The sequence below is a fragment of the Entamoeba dispar genome, genomic scaffold, assembly GCF_000209125.1.
Source record: "Entamoeba dispar SAW760 scf_1105229459415 genomic scaffold, whole genome shotgun sequence".
NCBI lineage: Eukaryota > Evosea > Mastigamoebida > Endamoebidae > Entamoeba > Entamoeba dispar.
Window position 1 is genome coordinate 1 of NW_001853681.1, and position 14,568 is coordinate 14,568.

Here is a 14,568-nt window from a genome sequence, read left to right on the forward strand (position 1 = left end):
AGAGTTATATTTGTTGTATCATTCCATTGATGAATAACACTTCCTTCAGATACGTCAGATCTATGTACTAAAAATCCATTATGTCCTATTTTTATTTGGAATGAATCATTCTTTTGAATAAATTGGAAGTGTTGATTTTGATTACCATGAGACCAATATAAATTAATTGGTTGTCCATTCTTGAAATCAGAATATTTAGCATCAAGGACAAATCTTGTTGTACAACATGGCATAATATAATAAGATTTACTAGTCAATTTTCTAATAAATGCTTCTTTCTTCCGTTCTAATTCTTCTTTAAGATGATTTTGTTCTAGTGTTTGTGCAATTTGTTTTTTCTTATCAAATAAATCATTCAATTCATTGAATGTGTCTTGAAGAATTTTATTATAATCATTTTGATTGAATATTATTTGTTTGTTTTGAACTGTGTACATTTCACTATTACTTTTAAAGACCCCAAGATAGTATTGGTGATATAATTCTACTTGATGAACAGTAGAAAGATCTTTTGTTTGTAATTCTTTGTCAATAATATTGATTAAGTTGTGATAATAATTTTGGATTTTGATACAGACATCTCTCCATTGTTGTTTTCCATTTAATATTTCATTGGTTTTCAACTTAATTGTCTCAATGCATTGATGTTTCAATTCATCTATTCTTGTACATTTTTTATTTGAATAGAACTGAAGTGTTTTTTGATTTAATGTTAGTGTTTGTGTTAAGTAATTATTAATTAATGAATCATATTTATTTTGTTCAAACTGTTCTTTGATTTGAATTTGTGTAAGATATGTCCACATTGGTGTTAATCTAAAACTATTACAATGAATTAAATCATCAATAATCTTTTGAGTATCTTTCAAGATAAATTCTTCTAAATATTTTGAAGTGATGGAGATAGAATCAAACAATTCATTAGTGAGTTGATCACCATAAATAATCTGTAATACATCCCAAATAGGATTAAATTCCTTTTCAATAATTTGATAAACAAGATTCTTTATCTTTGATTGATCTTCAATGATAGTTATTCTTTCATCTAAGCTCATTTCATAAAACATTCCAACTAATTTCATATTGATTGAACTAATAGTTGTAACATATTTTTTCTTGAGTAATCGTTTTATTTCATTGAAGATGTTATTAGTATTTAGTTCATTGATTGATTTGAAACACTTAATAAGAATTTCTATACAAGAAAGAAGATAAGAACCAGACTTACAATTTGATGGAATTTCATGAAGAATTTCACAAATGATATTTTTCATTTGTTCTTTGTAAAATTTACAAAGGATTTGACTTTGAGAAACTGGACAATATGATGGAAGTAAGAAACAAAGACAATCTGTTTGATGTGGCTTTGTAGAGAAGAAATTTACAAGATGATTGTTTATATCTTTTTGTTTATTCAAGACTGTCTCTTTAAGAGTTAGTTCATCTTCTTTTTCTGTAGTAGTTTTAATATCTGATGAAATACAAATAACTCTTTTTCCTTCTTTTCTTATTCCTTGTAATTGTAATAAACAAGAGAGATTATCAATTGATGATATATCTTCTAATACACTTGCATTTATTTCATTGGTATTATGAATAATTCTTACAGAAGATAACTGGAGAATAGAAAGAATTCCAGTAATATTATTCAGTGTTGTACTAGAAGTTAGTTTAAGTTTTGTAATTTCAATAAAGAACACTTCATCATTTAAAATTTGTTGAAATTCTTGTTCTTCTAAATTGTTTCTTTTTACTATATCACTTACAAGAATTGGTCCAATAATATTACACTTATTTGTTTCTGATGTGGAAGTCTCATTTGAAACTTTCAATGGTTCTTGTAAATGAAAGTAATCATTTGATGAGATCCCATTAATGATTTGATTTATGTTAATATTTTCATTACTTCCTTGGTCATTACAAATACAAATAAAATGGGGTTTGTTACAGTGTGAGATAATGTTTCTAAATTGGTCAGATAATCCCTTAGAGATATCGTTATTGTCTTTAAATAAAGGAATACTTTGAGAATGCATTTTGAATGAATTTACAGATCAATTAAACATTTATATATCATTGTATTATGTCGTTAAAAATAATTGTTTAAAGAGAATCTTCATAAAGATTATAATTAAGTCAATGAAAAATCATCAATCTATCTCTATTTTAACATTTTCTTCTTTTAACCTAATTAAAAAGAACTAAAATATTGTTTGTTATGGAATTTGTTCTTTTTGGTGTTATTTTTTTATTATTTTAACATCATTTTTATTTTTGAGTTACATCAAAAAAATATTTACTCATATAAAAATCATGAAAAACTGTCATTCCTTTCTCTTTAAGTATCCGATTTCTACTTTTCGATTTTAAGATCATCTCTGTTGACGTTTTACTATGATATTGTTTTGATTTCAGTTGCTTTTTAAATAATTTATTAACCGTATAAACGCATTTTTATTCAAGAAAACACAAAAAACATTCAAAAAATATTAATTAAGTTTTAATGTACTTTATCTTATTCTATTTCTTGCTGATTCTTCATATATTAGACCATAATTTCTAAATAGACTCCATCTTTAAATAATTTTGGAATTATCCAATCATAGTTTTCATATTTTCAAGTACAATACATTCTTTCTCTATCTTGGTAAATTTGTAATAATTATTAATTGTCATCTACAGACAGTTCATTGTTGTTTGGATGTATAGTTTACTGTATTCATAAAGAGAATAAGTTCTAGTATATTCTCTTCCTCACTAAACATACCTATTTTATTCTAATCATCATAGTTAGATACAATTAGTTTATTAAAACTATTCTCAATAGTTGATATAATTCCAATCTGTGTCATAATATATTTATGAATTCTCTTTTTAATAAAAACAACATTACATTCTCATCCAACAACCCTTTTATCTGAGTCTAAACAAAAGTAAATCTTTACTAACTACTCATTTTAGCTGTAATAAAAACAAGTTATTTAAAAGCATATTGTCTGATAATAACAAATTAACTTCCATTAAATAATCTGCTCCAATTCATTCAGTATTTATTGTGAGGTTTATATGGTTTATCCCAAAAAATATCCTTTTTTGTTATTAGTATTACAATGAATTGCAATGAATCAAAACCATCACTGTTATCCTTTCAATCACAATCACAGAAGTAACACAGTAGATCAGGACATTTGTAGTAGCTATTTTATCGTATCCCATTAAGTTACTTTTAATAAGACATAATGTGTAAATCTGATGAAAGTCTTTAAAATGTTGAAGGAGAAGAAGGGATATGAATAAATAATATCATAAATCAACAAAATAAAAAATAAAAAAATTCAAATACTTTTTAGAAGATATTTTTTTCCATTGAAAGGATTGATTTCATGAATAAAAGATGTTATTCCAAATTTATCTGAAGGACAATAAAAAATTAATAAAAATCAAAAAATTTATAGTTCTTTTACGAAAAAATAACTGAAATATTCAAACATGACTAACTACTTACTGTTATTCTTTTTCATTTCATTTTGTATTGGTGAGGTTTGTAAAAAAGTGGATAAGAATGATTTTATAATCACTGTAAATCCGAAATGTATTGATTCTACTTTAACTTCAAATACATTAGAAGGAGATTATACTAAATATTCATCAGTTACTATTTTAATGAATGATAATACTGGAGAACTTTATTTTGGTTCGGACAATCCATTTAAAGCAAAAAAAATTATTGCAAAATTAAAACGTTCAACCCCAATTTATTCTCTCTACTTTAGAAATATTGAAACAAACATTGAACTTGAATTAACCAAAAATTCTCATTCATTTGAAAATGTTAAATTTATTTTCTATAATGGAAATAGTCCAACAAGAATAACTGGAGGTGTTGATGAGTTTTTAGTTACTGGAAATGATAATAATTATTATAATTATCATTTACCTATTCAACGTACTTATATTAATTCAAAACCAACTAAATTAATATTTAGTTCTAATAATGGGATACAATATTTAATATCATCATATGAAGGATCAATCAATAAAATAACATCAACTTCATTAAACGATAAATATTTTAATCAAACATGTGGTGGAATGGTTCGTTATTTTAGTTATAATAGTATTGAAATTCATGATATAACAACAGAATGTAATCATCAATTTACAAAAGATGAAGAAGATGATTTTAATTCATTTATTGTTACTACTACTGTATCTTTATCTAATTATTATTATCAACTATCATTATCAACAAATAATTATATTATTAGAAATAACGATGATTCATCAAAGACTCATACAGTATATACATATCCTAATCAATGGTTAAAATATGAATCAACAAATCAAATAACATTCAATATTTATAGAAAGAAAGAACCATATCAAATAATCAAATTCAGTTTAACAATTGAACAATCAAATGAAGGAACAACATTAATTAAAGAAGTAGAAAATAATGATAAATCAATTTCAACACTAATTATTTCTTCTTCAAAACATTTATCTTTTTCAAATGATATTGAATTTTCAGAAACAACATTAACAACAAATAAAAGTCAAATAATGATTATTGGAATGAAAGGTGTTACATTTAATAATGGTAAGAATGATTATCATTGTGATACAATGATTTACAAAGAAGAAACAAGAGAATGTATTCAATGTGAAAAAGGATATTATTTAAATTCAACTAAAGAATGTCAAATTGGTTCACATTGTAATAAAACAAATAAACAAAGTCATTGTATTGAATGTGAATATGGATATTATTTAAATTCAAATAAAGAATGTCAAATATTACCAGATAATTGTGTTGTAGGATATAAAACATATTGTTATCAATGTAAAGAAGGATATATTAAAGAAAATGGAGAATGTAAAGAAATTGATAATAAATGTAATAAATCAGAAAGAAATTATTGTTTAAAATGTTCAAATGGATATAAAATACAAAATAATCAATGTAATGGAGATAATGATGATCAATGTTATTATGAAGGAAATAAATGTGTATCATGTTCAAATAGATATACATTAAACAATAAAAAATGTTCAAATAAAGAAAATCGAAATGGAAAGAATGAAGAAATATATTGTGAAAATGGAAAATACATTGATAATAATAAATGTATAGAATGTTCAAAATCAGAAATATGTCAAACAAATGATATTGAAATAAAATGTAAATATGAAGAATATTTAGATAATAATAAATGTATAAATAAAACATGTGAAGAAGATATGATAAAAGATCAAAATGGAAAATGTAATAATAAAAATAATATTCAATATTGTTCAAATAAATCATATGTTAATGGAAAATGTGTTGAATGTTTAAATACATATTCACCTAATTTGAAGGGAGAATGTATTAATACAAAAATAGAATATTGTGAAGAACAAAATGAATATGGATGTAAAAGATGTGAAGAAGGATATTATTTAACAAAAGATAAGAAATGTTTAAAATGTGATAGTAATTGTGAAACATGTTATGGAACACCTACATATTGTATGAGTTGTTCTAATGATAAATATTTAAGAAATGATAAAACATGTCAATCAAATGAAGAATTAAATGGAACATGTTTACAAATATTAGCAGATGGAAGTGGATGTGGAATATGTAAGAATGGATATTATAGAAATGGAAAAGGATGTTCAAAATGTGAAAAAGAATGTTTAACATGTAATCAAAAAGATAAATGTATAAAATGTGGAGAAGGATATTTTATGAGTTCAACAGGAATATGTAAATCAACAACAACAATTAAAGGATGTAAAGGAGAAATAGATAAAGAATATGGATGTAGAGAATGTTTAACAGGATATTATTTAATAAATAAAGAATGTTCAAAATGTGGAAATAAATGTATAACATGTTTAAATGAGAAAGAATGTAATAAATGTGAAGATGAATATATAATAATAAATAAAGAATGTATTCATTATTCAAATATTAATAAATGTAAAGAAACAAAAAATAATAAATGTTCAAAATGTTCATTTTGGTATGGAATCAATGAAGAAGGAACAAAATGTAATAAAGAAATCGTATGGTGGATGATAATGATAATTATCATCATTATACTTATTATCATCATTATAATAATTATAATTATAATAATAATAATGATTAATTACATTATAAAACGTAAAGAAAAGAAAGAACAAGAGAAAACAACAACAATATTTAAAATTTCACAATCAAATATCAAATTCATAACACTTGGAGATGGAATAATAACAAATAAAAAAGAAATAGAAATAGGAGAAGGAGAAGAAATTGAAGTAAATAAAGAAATCAGAGAATTAATATGTATTGGAAATGAAAAGAAAGAAAAAAAGAAAATACAAATAAGTAGTAAAGAAGAAAATGAAAAATATTCAATTAGAACAAACCCAAATATCATTACAATTGAAGGAGGATATGCATGTGAATTTGAAATATTCATTACAATCAAATGTACTACTAAAATTAAAGAACAAATAATGATAATTAGTAAAACACTTAATAAAACACAAGAAGAAATAATTAAAAGTATTTCAATTAAAGGAGAAACACAAATATCAACACGACTTGATCCCGATGAAATAAAAGAAGAAAAGAAAATAGGAGAAGGATCATTTGGAATTGTATATATAGGAGAATTTAGAGGGAATCAAGTAGCAATTAAGAAAATGAAACAAATTGATAAAAGTGAAAATAAAATGAAAGAATTTGAGAAAGAAGTAATGATGTTAGATAAATTTCGAAGTGAATATATTATTCAATTTTATGGAGCAGTATTTATTCCTAATAAAATATGTATGATAACAGAATATGCAAAATATGGATCAATACAAGATTTAATTAATAAAAGAACAAACACAGAAATACCAAATAAAATAAGAATTAAAATCATGATAGATGGAGCAAAAGGAATTTCATATCTTCATTCAAATGGAATACTACATCGAGATATTAAACCAGATAATTTTCTTGTTATAACACTTGATGATAATATTGGAGTTAATTGTAAATTAACAGATTTTGGAAGTTCAAGAAACGTCAATATGATGATGACAAATATGACATTCACAAAAGGGATAGGAACACCAAAATACATGGCACCTGAAGTACTGAATCAAGAACATTATAAAATGGCATCAGATATATATTCATATTCAATAACAATGTTACAAATCATTACATGGCAAGATCCATTTCCTAAAGAAATATATAAATATCCATGGGATATTGCAAATACAATCACCACAGGTAAACGACCAACAATAATACAAGAAGTTAAAGAAGATATTAGAGAAATCATTGAAAAAACATGGAAACAAGAACCTAAAGAAAGAATAACAATAGAAGAAGTTGTAAGAATGTTAGAAAGAATTCAGAGTAATAATTGATTACTTGGTAATTTCTTTTTCTTTATGAAGAAAGTATTCAGCCTATGCCAAATAGCTTTTATTAAATCTTTAAATCACAACGTACACATTTAATACAAGGGTAAAGAAGAAATGAAATAAACAAACTCATGACATGAAATTTTTACTATAGTATTAAAAAATCTAATATTTTCTTGTCCTTAATTTGAACAAGAGAAAAAGACTCTCAAATCAAGTGGTTTTTAATGTTTAGTAAAACTCTTAAAAACTCTTAAATCCTATTTGAATAAACACACTGAAACCTTTGAGAATAATATTTAAATAAACTTTCTTCTTTACCAATTTATGCTTTTCTTTAATTGAACTACATTCAACATGAAAGCGTCTAATCTAAAATAATTTTATAAATAATTTACTGTTTTAATAACTTGTATATACATTTTTTTAATTCATAGTACTGTTTTTTTCTTGACCTTGTAAGATGTATCTTTCTTGTTTCATTCCTTATTTAATGAACTGTCCATATTCCACTTGATAATAAATGTTTAATATAAGGCATTTCTGTTCCAATTTTATTTGTTTCTAATTACTTTTTATTGATTATTATGATATAATTATTCTTTTTAAGCACTTTTACAAAAAGAAAATTAAAATTTCTAATATTGGATGATGCTTTGTCAACGTTATTCATAAAAAATGTTCACAAAGAATTTATAAAGTAAATTAATTGAATGAAGTTGCTTATTAAAGTATGTTTTAATTTATTTACTTAATAACACATAATACTAAAATCAGTTTCTAATTATTAAAAGTTAATACCTCTATTGTTTCTGTATAAGATATAACCTTATCTCTTAGTTAATCAGTTGAGTATTTTGTAATTTATTAAAAATGAAATAAATTATTACAATTTTTATATGTTTTTAATGATTCTAGTACAATCAAATTTTTTTTAGAGAAATTAATTTATGAAGAAATATTGTTTAGTGTTTATTCAGAAGTATAAAATAAAAAATAAAAGAGAAAGAAATGAATAACTTTGAAATTTACAACCATTTTTTAATTTCCAAAAAAAAGGAAACAAATAATAAATGAACAAATAAAGAAAGAAAAGAGATTAATTAAAAATATAGTTAATTGCATTGATAAGCAATAATTTCATCAACATTAATAGAGTCTTCTCCAGTAAATAAACAACAGCTATATTGAGTAGGATCTTCATATTTAGTATTAAATTCAGGATGAATAACAGAATTTTCATCTTTTGATTTTTTAATAACACAAAATTTTTTAATAACTAAGGAATAGACAATATTACTATTTGGAAATACACTAAGAGTCATCCCTTTTCCTTTTTTTCTATGCAATATCATTGGTTCAATATTAAATGGATTTTTTAATGTAAAAACAAAATGTTTATGAGTGTCTTTGACGTATTGCATTGACTCTGATGGAACAGGAATGTGTCCAGCAATAAAAGCTCCAAAAGCCCATCCTTCTGTTGTTGTTATTAAAAACAGAACATTTTTTCTTCCATGAATCTTTCTATTGATATCGGCACTCGAATTCCCATCTTTTTTATTGTCATAAATTTCTTCAAAATAATTTAGTTGTGTCCATTCTTTGAAATAATTCTCATATTCATTAATCAATTCCTTTGATTTCATTATTAATGCTAAATTAATTTTTAGTTCTTCAGTTCAATTAAAAATGAATAACTGAAAGTTTAATTTTTAGATTTTTAGTTTTCTTTTATTTTTATTTTTATACAATTGAAAATATTTTCAATTTAAAACCCTACTCATAATTTAAACCATAAAATAATCTTTCTTTCTCAGATGTTTACACAATCCAAAGGATGTATAATTATATGCTTTATGTCCATGTTAATTGTGTGAGAGTATTCTTGAAATACTATTCATTTCTTATTGAATTGAAATAATCTTTTTCAAGGTATAAAATACTTCTGAATAGTTTTTGTTGAAAGAATAATTATTTATTTTTGTGGTTTTTTCTTTTTTTTTATTAAAGAATTTAATTAAATAACATCTTTTTGGAAAAACAATGGGTTTCAACATACTTAATTAATACTTTGTGTTTTTGGTGATTTTGTTAATGAAACAACATTAACCAACTCATTAACTGTTGTCATTGTTGATATAGTAGAATAACAAACACTTTTTACTAACTATTTAAAATTTTATAAATTACGAAGTTATTTCAAGTTAACTAATGGTATTTAATAGTATTCAAGAAAAGAATAAATGATTTATAGCCAAAATTATTTATATTTTATTGTTTATAAAAATCTTTTCTTTGTATTTTTTTTGGACATATTTCATTGTTATATATTGTACTTCTTTTCTTTAGCTGAGTATTTTTTAACTACTTCTTAATATCCTCTTTTATGAGGTGATAAGAGTATTGTTATTAGTTGTCATTATATCAGTTATATAAATGTAATTATGAAAATATTTACTTCCATATTAAAAGAGAAGATTCATAATAGAATTAATAAGATTAATGAATCATTAAAAATTATTAAGAATCAATTATGATGTAAATTGTAATCTCTTGATGGTAAATAATGAATAATTAATATTTAATGATGGAACAATAGAAAGAAAAATAAATAGGAAAGTGTGTAGAGTTAGATATTAAGAAATCATATGACACTGTTAGTCATAAATGGGAATAGAATCATTAAAATATCTTAATATAGAATGAATCAACATAGATAAAGTAGAAATTATGATGAACGTAATGAAGATATTCATAGGAAATAAATATAATGAATATATTTAATGTATTAAATTGGTGAATTCCACAGTGAGATTTTCTTTCTCCTTTGTTATTCATTATCTAACATAATGTCATATCAAAAACTATTTAGTTATTATTAAATTAACATAAATATACAAATGCAATTAATTAATAAGTCATGAAATGAGGATGTTTTGATAAATCCAAGGATATCATTTATAAAAAAACTAAGTTGCAATATAAGTTAAATCTAATTAATAATGAATTAACTATTCACATAAGAGAAATCATTTTCATATGAATATAAAATAATAAAGTGAATGAAAATCATAATTATAATAAATGAAAGAACAATAAACAGAGACAGTGATAAAATATCAGTAACGTTAATGAAAATAGTTATTTGATTCAATGATGAACTAAGTACTTGATATTGAATGAATAATAAATCAAACAGAATAAATATATCAAATAAAATGAACATTCAAATTCAATTGAAATTTTATTGAATTTTATTATTTTTTTTCAAAGTTTTGAGATTATCATTTGTAGTATTCTAATGAAGAAAGGAGTTATTATAGGAGTTTCATTATTTGTTTCAGTTATAGTATTTTGTTGTTTACTTGCCTTAGTCATTGGGTTGGCTGTTGGATTATCAAAGAATAGTGATAACGATGAAGACAACAACAATGAGATAACAATTAGTTTTTCAAAAACAGAGGGTTTTCTTGGGAATCCATTAAAAGGGTTTGGTATGTGGTATGGAAGTGGAAATACAGCAAAGTTACCTTTAAGTCTACAATATGTACGATTAGAATTAAATAAAGTATTAGTAGGAGAGAATATTGTTAATTTAGATTATCTTGAGTCGATTTTAGAAAGAATAAAAGAAATGAAAACACAAGCAATTATTCGTCTTGTTTTAGATTCACCAAGTGAAAGTAGTTTTATTCCAACATACATTCAAAATAAAATTGAGATGTATGACTATGACGGTGCTTCAGGAGCAGGTAAATCACCAAATTATAATAATGAATACTTATTAACACAATTAGAGTATTTATTCAAAGAATTAGGTAATAAATTTGATGGAGATCCTCGTATTGGATTTTGGCAACTTGGAACATATGGACATTGGGGAGAATGGCATACAACATACATTACTGATAAATCAAAAAAACCAACTGATGAAACATTAGATAGAATAATGGATATGGCATTAAATAATTTCAAAATTACAATGTGTGAAGTACGAGTTCCTGAAACAAGATCACAAACAAGAGGAATTGGATTTTATCACGACATGTTAGGAAACAGTGATCATGATGCTTATATGGATAAACTTATCAATACGTATAATGTTAGTGATCGTTGGAAAACTTATAGTTTTGGTGGAGAAGAAGACCCAACTCAACAATCAACTCGTTTTGAATCAGATACAAAAACACAAAAATTCCTTAATGATACTATTCATTATCATGCTTCATGGGCATTGTCTAATTGGTTCTTTGGAAGAACTCAAGACTGGATACAAACTCATTCTGAATGGGTTGAAAGAAGAAATAAAGCAGAAAGATTATTAGGATATAATTATTATGCCACAGAAGGTACAATTATTAAAAATAGTAATTCTATTGAAATTAAAATAACAATTGCTAATGATGGAGTTGCTCCATTTTATTATCATTGGAAAATTCATTACGGATTATTAGACCCAATAACTTTTGAAGTTCAACAAGAAGAAGAATCAACAAATGACATTTATGGAATTCTTCCTTTAACAAATAAATCATTTAGTTATACTCTAAATAAAATTGATGAATCTCAATCAAATCTTACTGTTGCTTTAAGAATACCATCTGGAGTAAATTCTTATCTTTTATTATCAAATACCCAACAAAGAGAAGATGGTTGGTTATTATTCAAATAAATTAAATAATAGATTTTTATAAAATAATTGGTTAATATTTAGCATTGTTTTCGTAAGGAAAAACACTATTATTTTTCTCCGCATTTCAATGCCTCCTTCTCTTGACCATCGTCCCATGACGAAATAAATAAACTTTCAAAATAAATTTTGAGAATTTATTTATTAGTAATTGTTGTGATCAATTCATTTTTACTTTTTCAACGTGCCTTTAGATAATTATTATTTCTATTATAATTATCCCTTTAATATTATCGTTGAATATAATTTTAAGTTTTTTTTTCAATTTTTTTTATTAAAAAAAAACAAAAACAAAAATAATTATTTTTGTTTTTTTAATTTAGAATTTGCTTGTGGATATTTCTCTGGGAATAAAGTACTTTTTATATTATTAAAGAACCCATTGTCATAGTAATTAATTAATGAATCTGGATTAACAACTTCTTCTAAAGGGTTATCTTTTTTCTGTTCTTCAGTCATATCATCAAGCTCATTAAGATATTGATGGTATTGGTCATACATTCTATCCCATTTAATTTTTTCATATGTTGTATAACCTTTATAAATAATATACAACTGATTTAAAAAGAAACATAAAACAGCAATTCCCATTACAAAACAAAGAACAACCATCATAATAGTATATCTCATATAATTAAATAGTATAATCAAAGTTAACGATAAGTCTAAAGGAATAGTAGTAGTTGGAGTAACAATGGCAGGATGTTTTCCAGTCATGTTATGGTCTTCCATAAAGTATTTAATAGCAACAACACAGTAATAAGTTACAATGAGTAATGAGATAGACATAGATAATAAGAAAAATAAAAAGTATTTACAATTTTTTTCTCCAACACATTGATTAATCCAAGGACAATGATGGTCAAAACGAGCAACACATTTACCACATATTTTACAATGTTTACTTCTAGGTATTTTTTCTAAATGACAATATTCACAATTTGATTCTTTTTTATATAAAATATTATCATATGGATATCTATTTTGATATACTTTTAATGTAGACTTTTTAATATATCCAGGAGGTGTTTTAATGGCTAAGTAATAAAATATTAATGTACCAAGAAATTGAAGATGAGGGAATATTAACCAATGACCATGTGAATTTAAAACTTTCATAGGTTCCATAGCTAATAAAACATAACCAACAGTAACAAGAACTCCCATAAATATAATAAGAAGAGGATTTGGTTTGTAAAAAAGGTATTCAATTATTCCATGAATAACTTTATTTTTAATATAAATCTTTTCATATATTTTTCCTAAAACTGAATCACTTTTTGCTCTTGATCCAATTAAATTAATAATAATAAGTATTCCAACTATCGTTATAATAAATAAATAAATACCAAGTAACATCTTTTATATTTATTATGTAATGAAAGAATTTATAGTTTTTCTCTTTTGTTATTTAAAAGAAATGTTAAATAAAATACTAAATTTGTTAGAAATTAAAAAGAATTTAATCATCAACAATAATTAATTTTTTTTTCTTAATCACTTTTTGGTGTATTTCTTTATTTCTTTCACAATTATCACATCCTGTACACTTCTCTTCATTAAAACTTTCATCAAAATACATTAACTGAATTTTTCTTCTACATTCATCAGTTTCACATAAACTAACCATTGCATTAATAGATTGTTCTTGAGATGGTGTTAATTCATTTTCACCCATATTTCTTTTTACCCATTTTACTCTAGCAATATCATTTGTATTAAAATAAATAATACAATCACTTGGTTTTCCATCTCTACCTGCTCTTCCTGCCTCTTGAAAATATTGTTCAATACTGGATGGCATAGTCTGATGAATAACAAATCGAACATCTGGCTTATCAATTCCCATTCCAAATGCAACAGTAGCACAAACTACTAAAAATATTCCATTCATCCAATCATTTTGAACTTGCTTTCTTCGTTTAGGATCTAGTCCAGCATGATAATAAGTAGCTCTTATTCCATAATTAACAAGAAATTTACTTAAATTTTCACAGTCTTTTTTAGAAAGACAAAACACAATTCCACATTGATTTGGATGTTGTTGAATATAACACGCAATATCAAATTCAACACTTGGTAATTTAAATCTCATTTCATATCTTAAATTTGGTCTATTAAATGTTTGATTAAATACAATAGCTTCTTCAAGTCCTAAAGATAATAAAATATCATTTTTAACTCTTTCTGTTGCTGTAGCAGTAAACATAATTGTTTGCACTGATGGAAATTTTTTTCTGAATTCTCTTAATTCAACGTATGATTGTCTAAAATCATGTCCCCACTGACTAATACAATGAGCTTCATCAATAACAAGATATGAAAATAATCCTTGGTCATATAGTTTTTTCATTACTTCATTCATCTTTAAACTACTAGAAAGAAATTCTGGTGCAACATAAACAATTTTAATTTTTGTTTTATGAGTTTCTATATCATTAATGAAAATATCTATATTTTCTGGACTATACTATACA

General features: G+C 23.9%; 6 protein-coding genes across 6 annotated transcripts in view, besides 18 other annotated features; 2 read left to right on the forward strand and 4 right to left on the reverse strand.

Annotated features, from left to right (window-relative positions):
• EDI_175560 (uncharacterized protein) lies at positions 1-2,036 on the reverse strand (the record flags this gene model as incomplete). Its single annotated transcript, XM_001735785.1, has 1 exon — positions 1-2,036. A coding segment is annotated over one exon (2,036 nt), but the record flags the coding sequence as incomplete, so codon positions are not given.
• A 204-nt stretch (positions 2,037-2,240) lies between these two features.
• Positions 2,241-2,276: a sequence feature (AT_rich).
• A 1,016-nt stretch (positions 2,277-3,292) lies between these two features.
• Positions 3,293-3,336: a sequence feature (AT_rich).
• An 85-nt stretch (positions 3,337-3,421) lies between these two features.
• Positions 3,422-3,454: a sequence feature (AT_rich).
• Positions 3,455-3,489: 35 nt separating this feature from the next.
• On the forward strand, positions 3,490-7,401 carry EDI_175570 (protein serine/threonine kinase, putative; the record flags this gene model as incomplete). Its single annotated transcript, XM_001735786.1, has 1 exon — positions 3,490-7,401. One exon carries the CDS (start codon positions 3,490-3,492, stop codon positions 7,399-7,401), a length of 3,912 nt encoding a protein of 1,303 aa, XP_001735838.1.
• Positions 5,174-5,282: a microsatellite.
• Positions 5,918-5,992: a sequence feature (AT_rich).
• Positions 6,064-6,137: a microsatellite.
• Positions 6,240-6,383: a microsatellite.
• A 370-nt stretch (positions 7,402-7,771) lies between the features above and the next one.
• Positions 7,772-7,795: a sequence feature (AT_rich).
• Positions 7,796-8,258: 463 nt separating this feature from the next.
• Positions 8,259-8,308: a sequence feature (AT_rich).
• A 205-nt stretch (positions 8,309-8,513) lies between these two features.
• On the reverse strand, positions 8,514-9,047 carry EDI_175580 (uncharacterized protein; the record flags this gene model as incomplete). The annotated part of the gene is made up of 1 exon (XM_001735787.1): positions 8,514-9,047. One exon carries the CDS (start codon positions 9,045-9,047, stop codon positions 8,514-8,516), a length of 534 nt encoding a protein of 177 aa, XP_001735839.1.
• A 58-nt stretch (positions 9,048-9,105) lies between these two features.
• Positions 9,106-9,148: a microsatellite.
• Positions 9,149-9,395: 247 nt separating this feature from the next.
• Positions 9,396-9,426: a sequence feature (AT_rich).
• A 143-nt stretch (positions 9,427-9,569) lies between these two features.
• Positions 9,570-9,590: a sequence feature (AT_rich).
• A 67-nt stretch (positions 9,591-9,657) lies between these two features.
• Positions 9,658-9,689: a sequence feature (AT_rich).
• Positions 9,690-9,789: 100 nt separating this feature from the next.
• Positions 9,790-10,243: a repeat region.
• A 397-nt stretch (positions 10,244-10,640) lies between these two features.
• Positions 10,641-10,669: a sequence feature (AT_rich).
• A 33-nt stretch (positions 10,670-10,702) lies between these two features.
• EDI_175590 (uncharacterized protein) lies at positions 10,703-12,073 on the forward strand (the record flags this gene model as incomplete). The annotated part of the gene is made up of 1 exon (XM_001735788.1): positions 10,703-12,073. One exon carries the CDS (start codon positions 10,703-10,705, stop codon positions 12,071-12,073), a length of 1,371 nt encoding a protein of 456 aa, XP_001735840.1.
• Positions 12,059-12,102: a sequence feature (AT_rich).
• Positions 12,103-12,330: 228 nt separating this feature from the next.
• Positions 12,331-12,413: a sequence feature (AT_rich).
• On the reverse strand, positions 12,392-13,450 carry EDI_175600 (palmitoyltransferase swf1, putative; the record flags this gene model as incomplete). Its single annotated transcript, XM_001735789.1, has 1 exon — positions 12,392-13,450. One exon carries the CDS (start codon positions 13,448-13,450, stop codon positions 12,392-12,394), a length of 1,059 nt encoding a protein of 352 aa, XP_001735841.1.
• Positions 13,451-13,498: 48 nt separating this feature from the next.
• Positions 13,499-13,583: a sequence feature (AT_rich).
• EDI_175610 (uncharacterized protein) overlaps positions 13,554-14,568 on the reverse strand; it is a gene marked incomplete at both ends in the record, with an annotated part of 2,443 nt that continues 1,428 nt past the window's right edge. The window contains one exon of the mRNA XM_001735790.1: positions 13,554-14,561. Coding sequence (XP_001735842.1) covers positions 13,554-14,561 — 1,008 coding nt within the window. The remainder of the gene's footprint in view (positions 14,562-14,568) is intronic.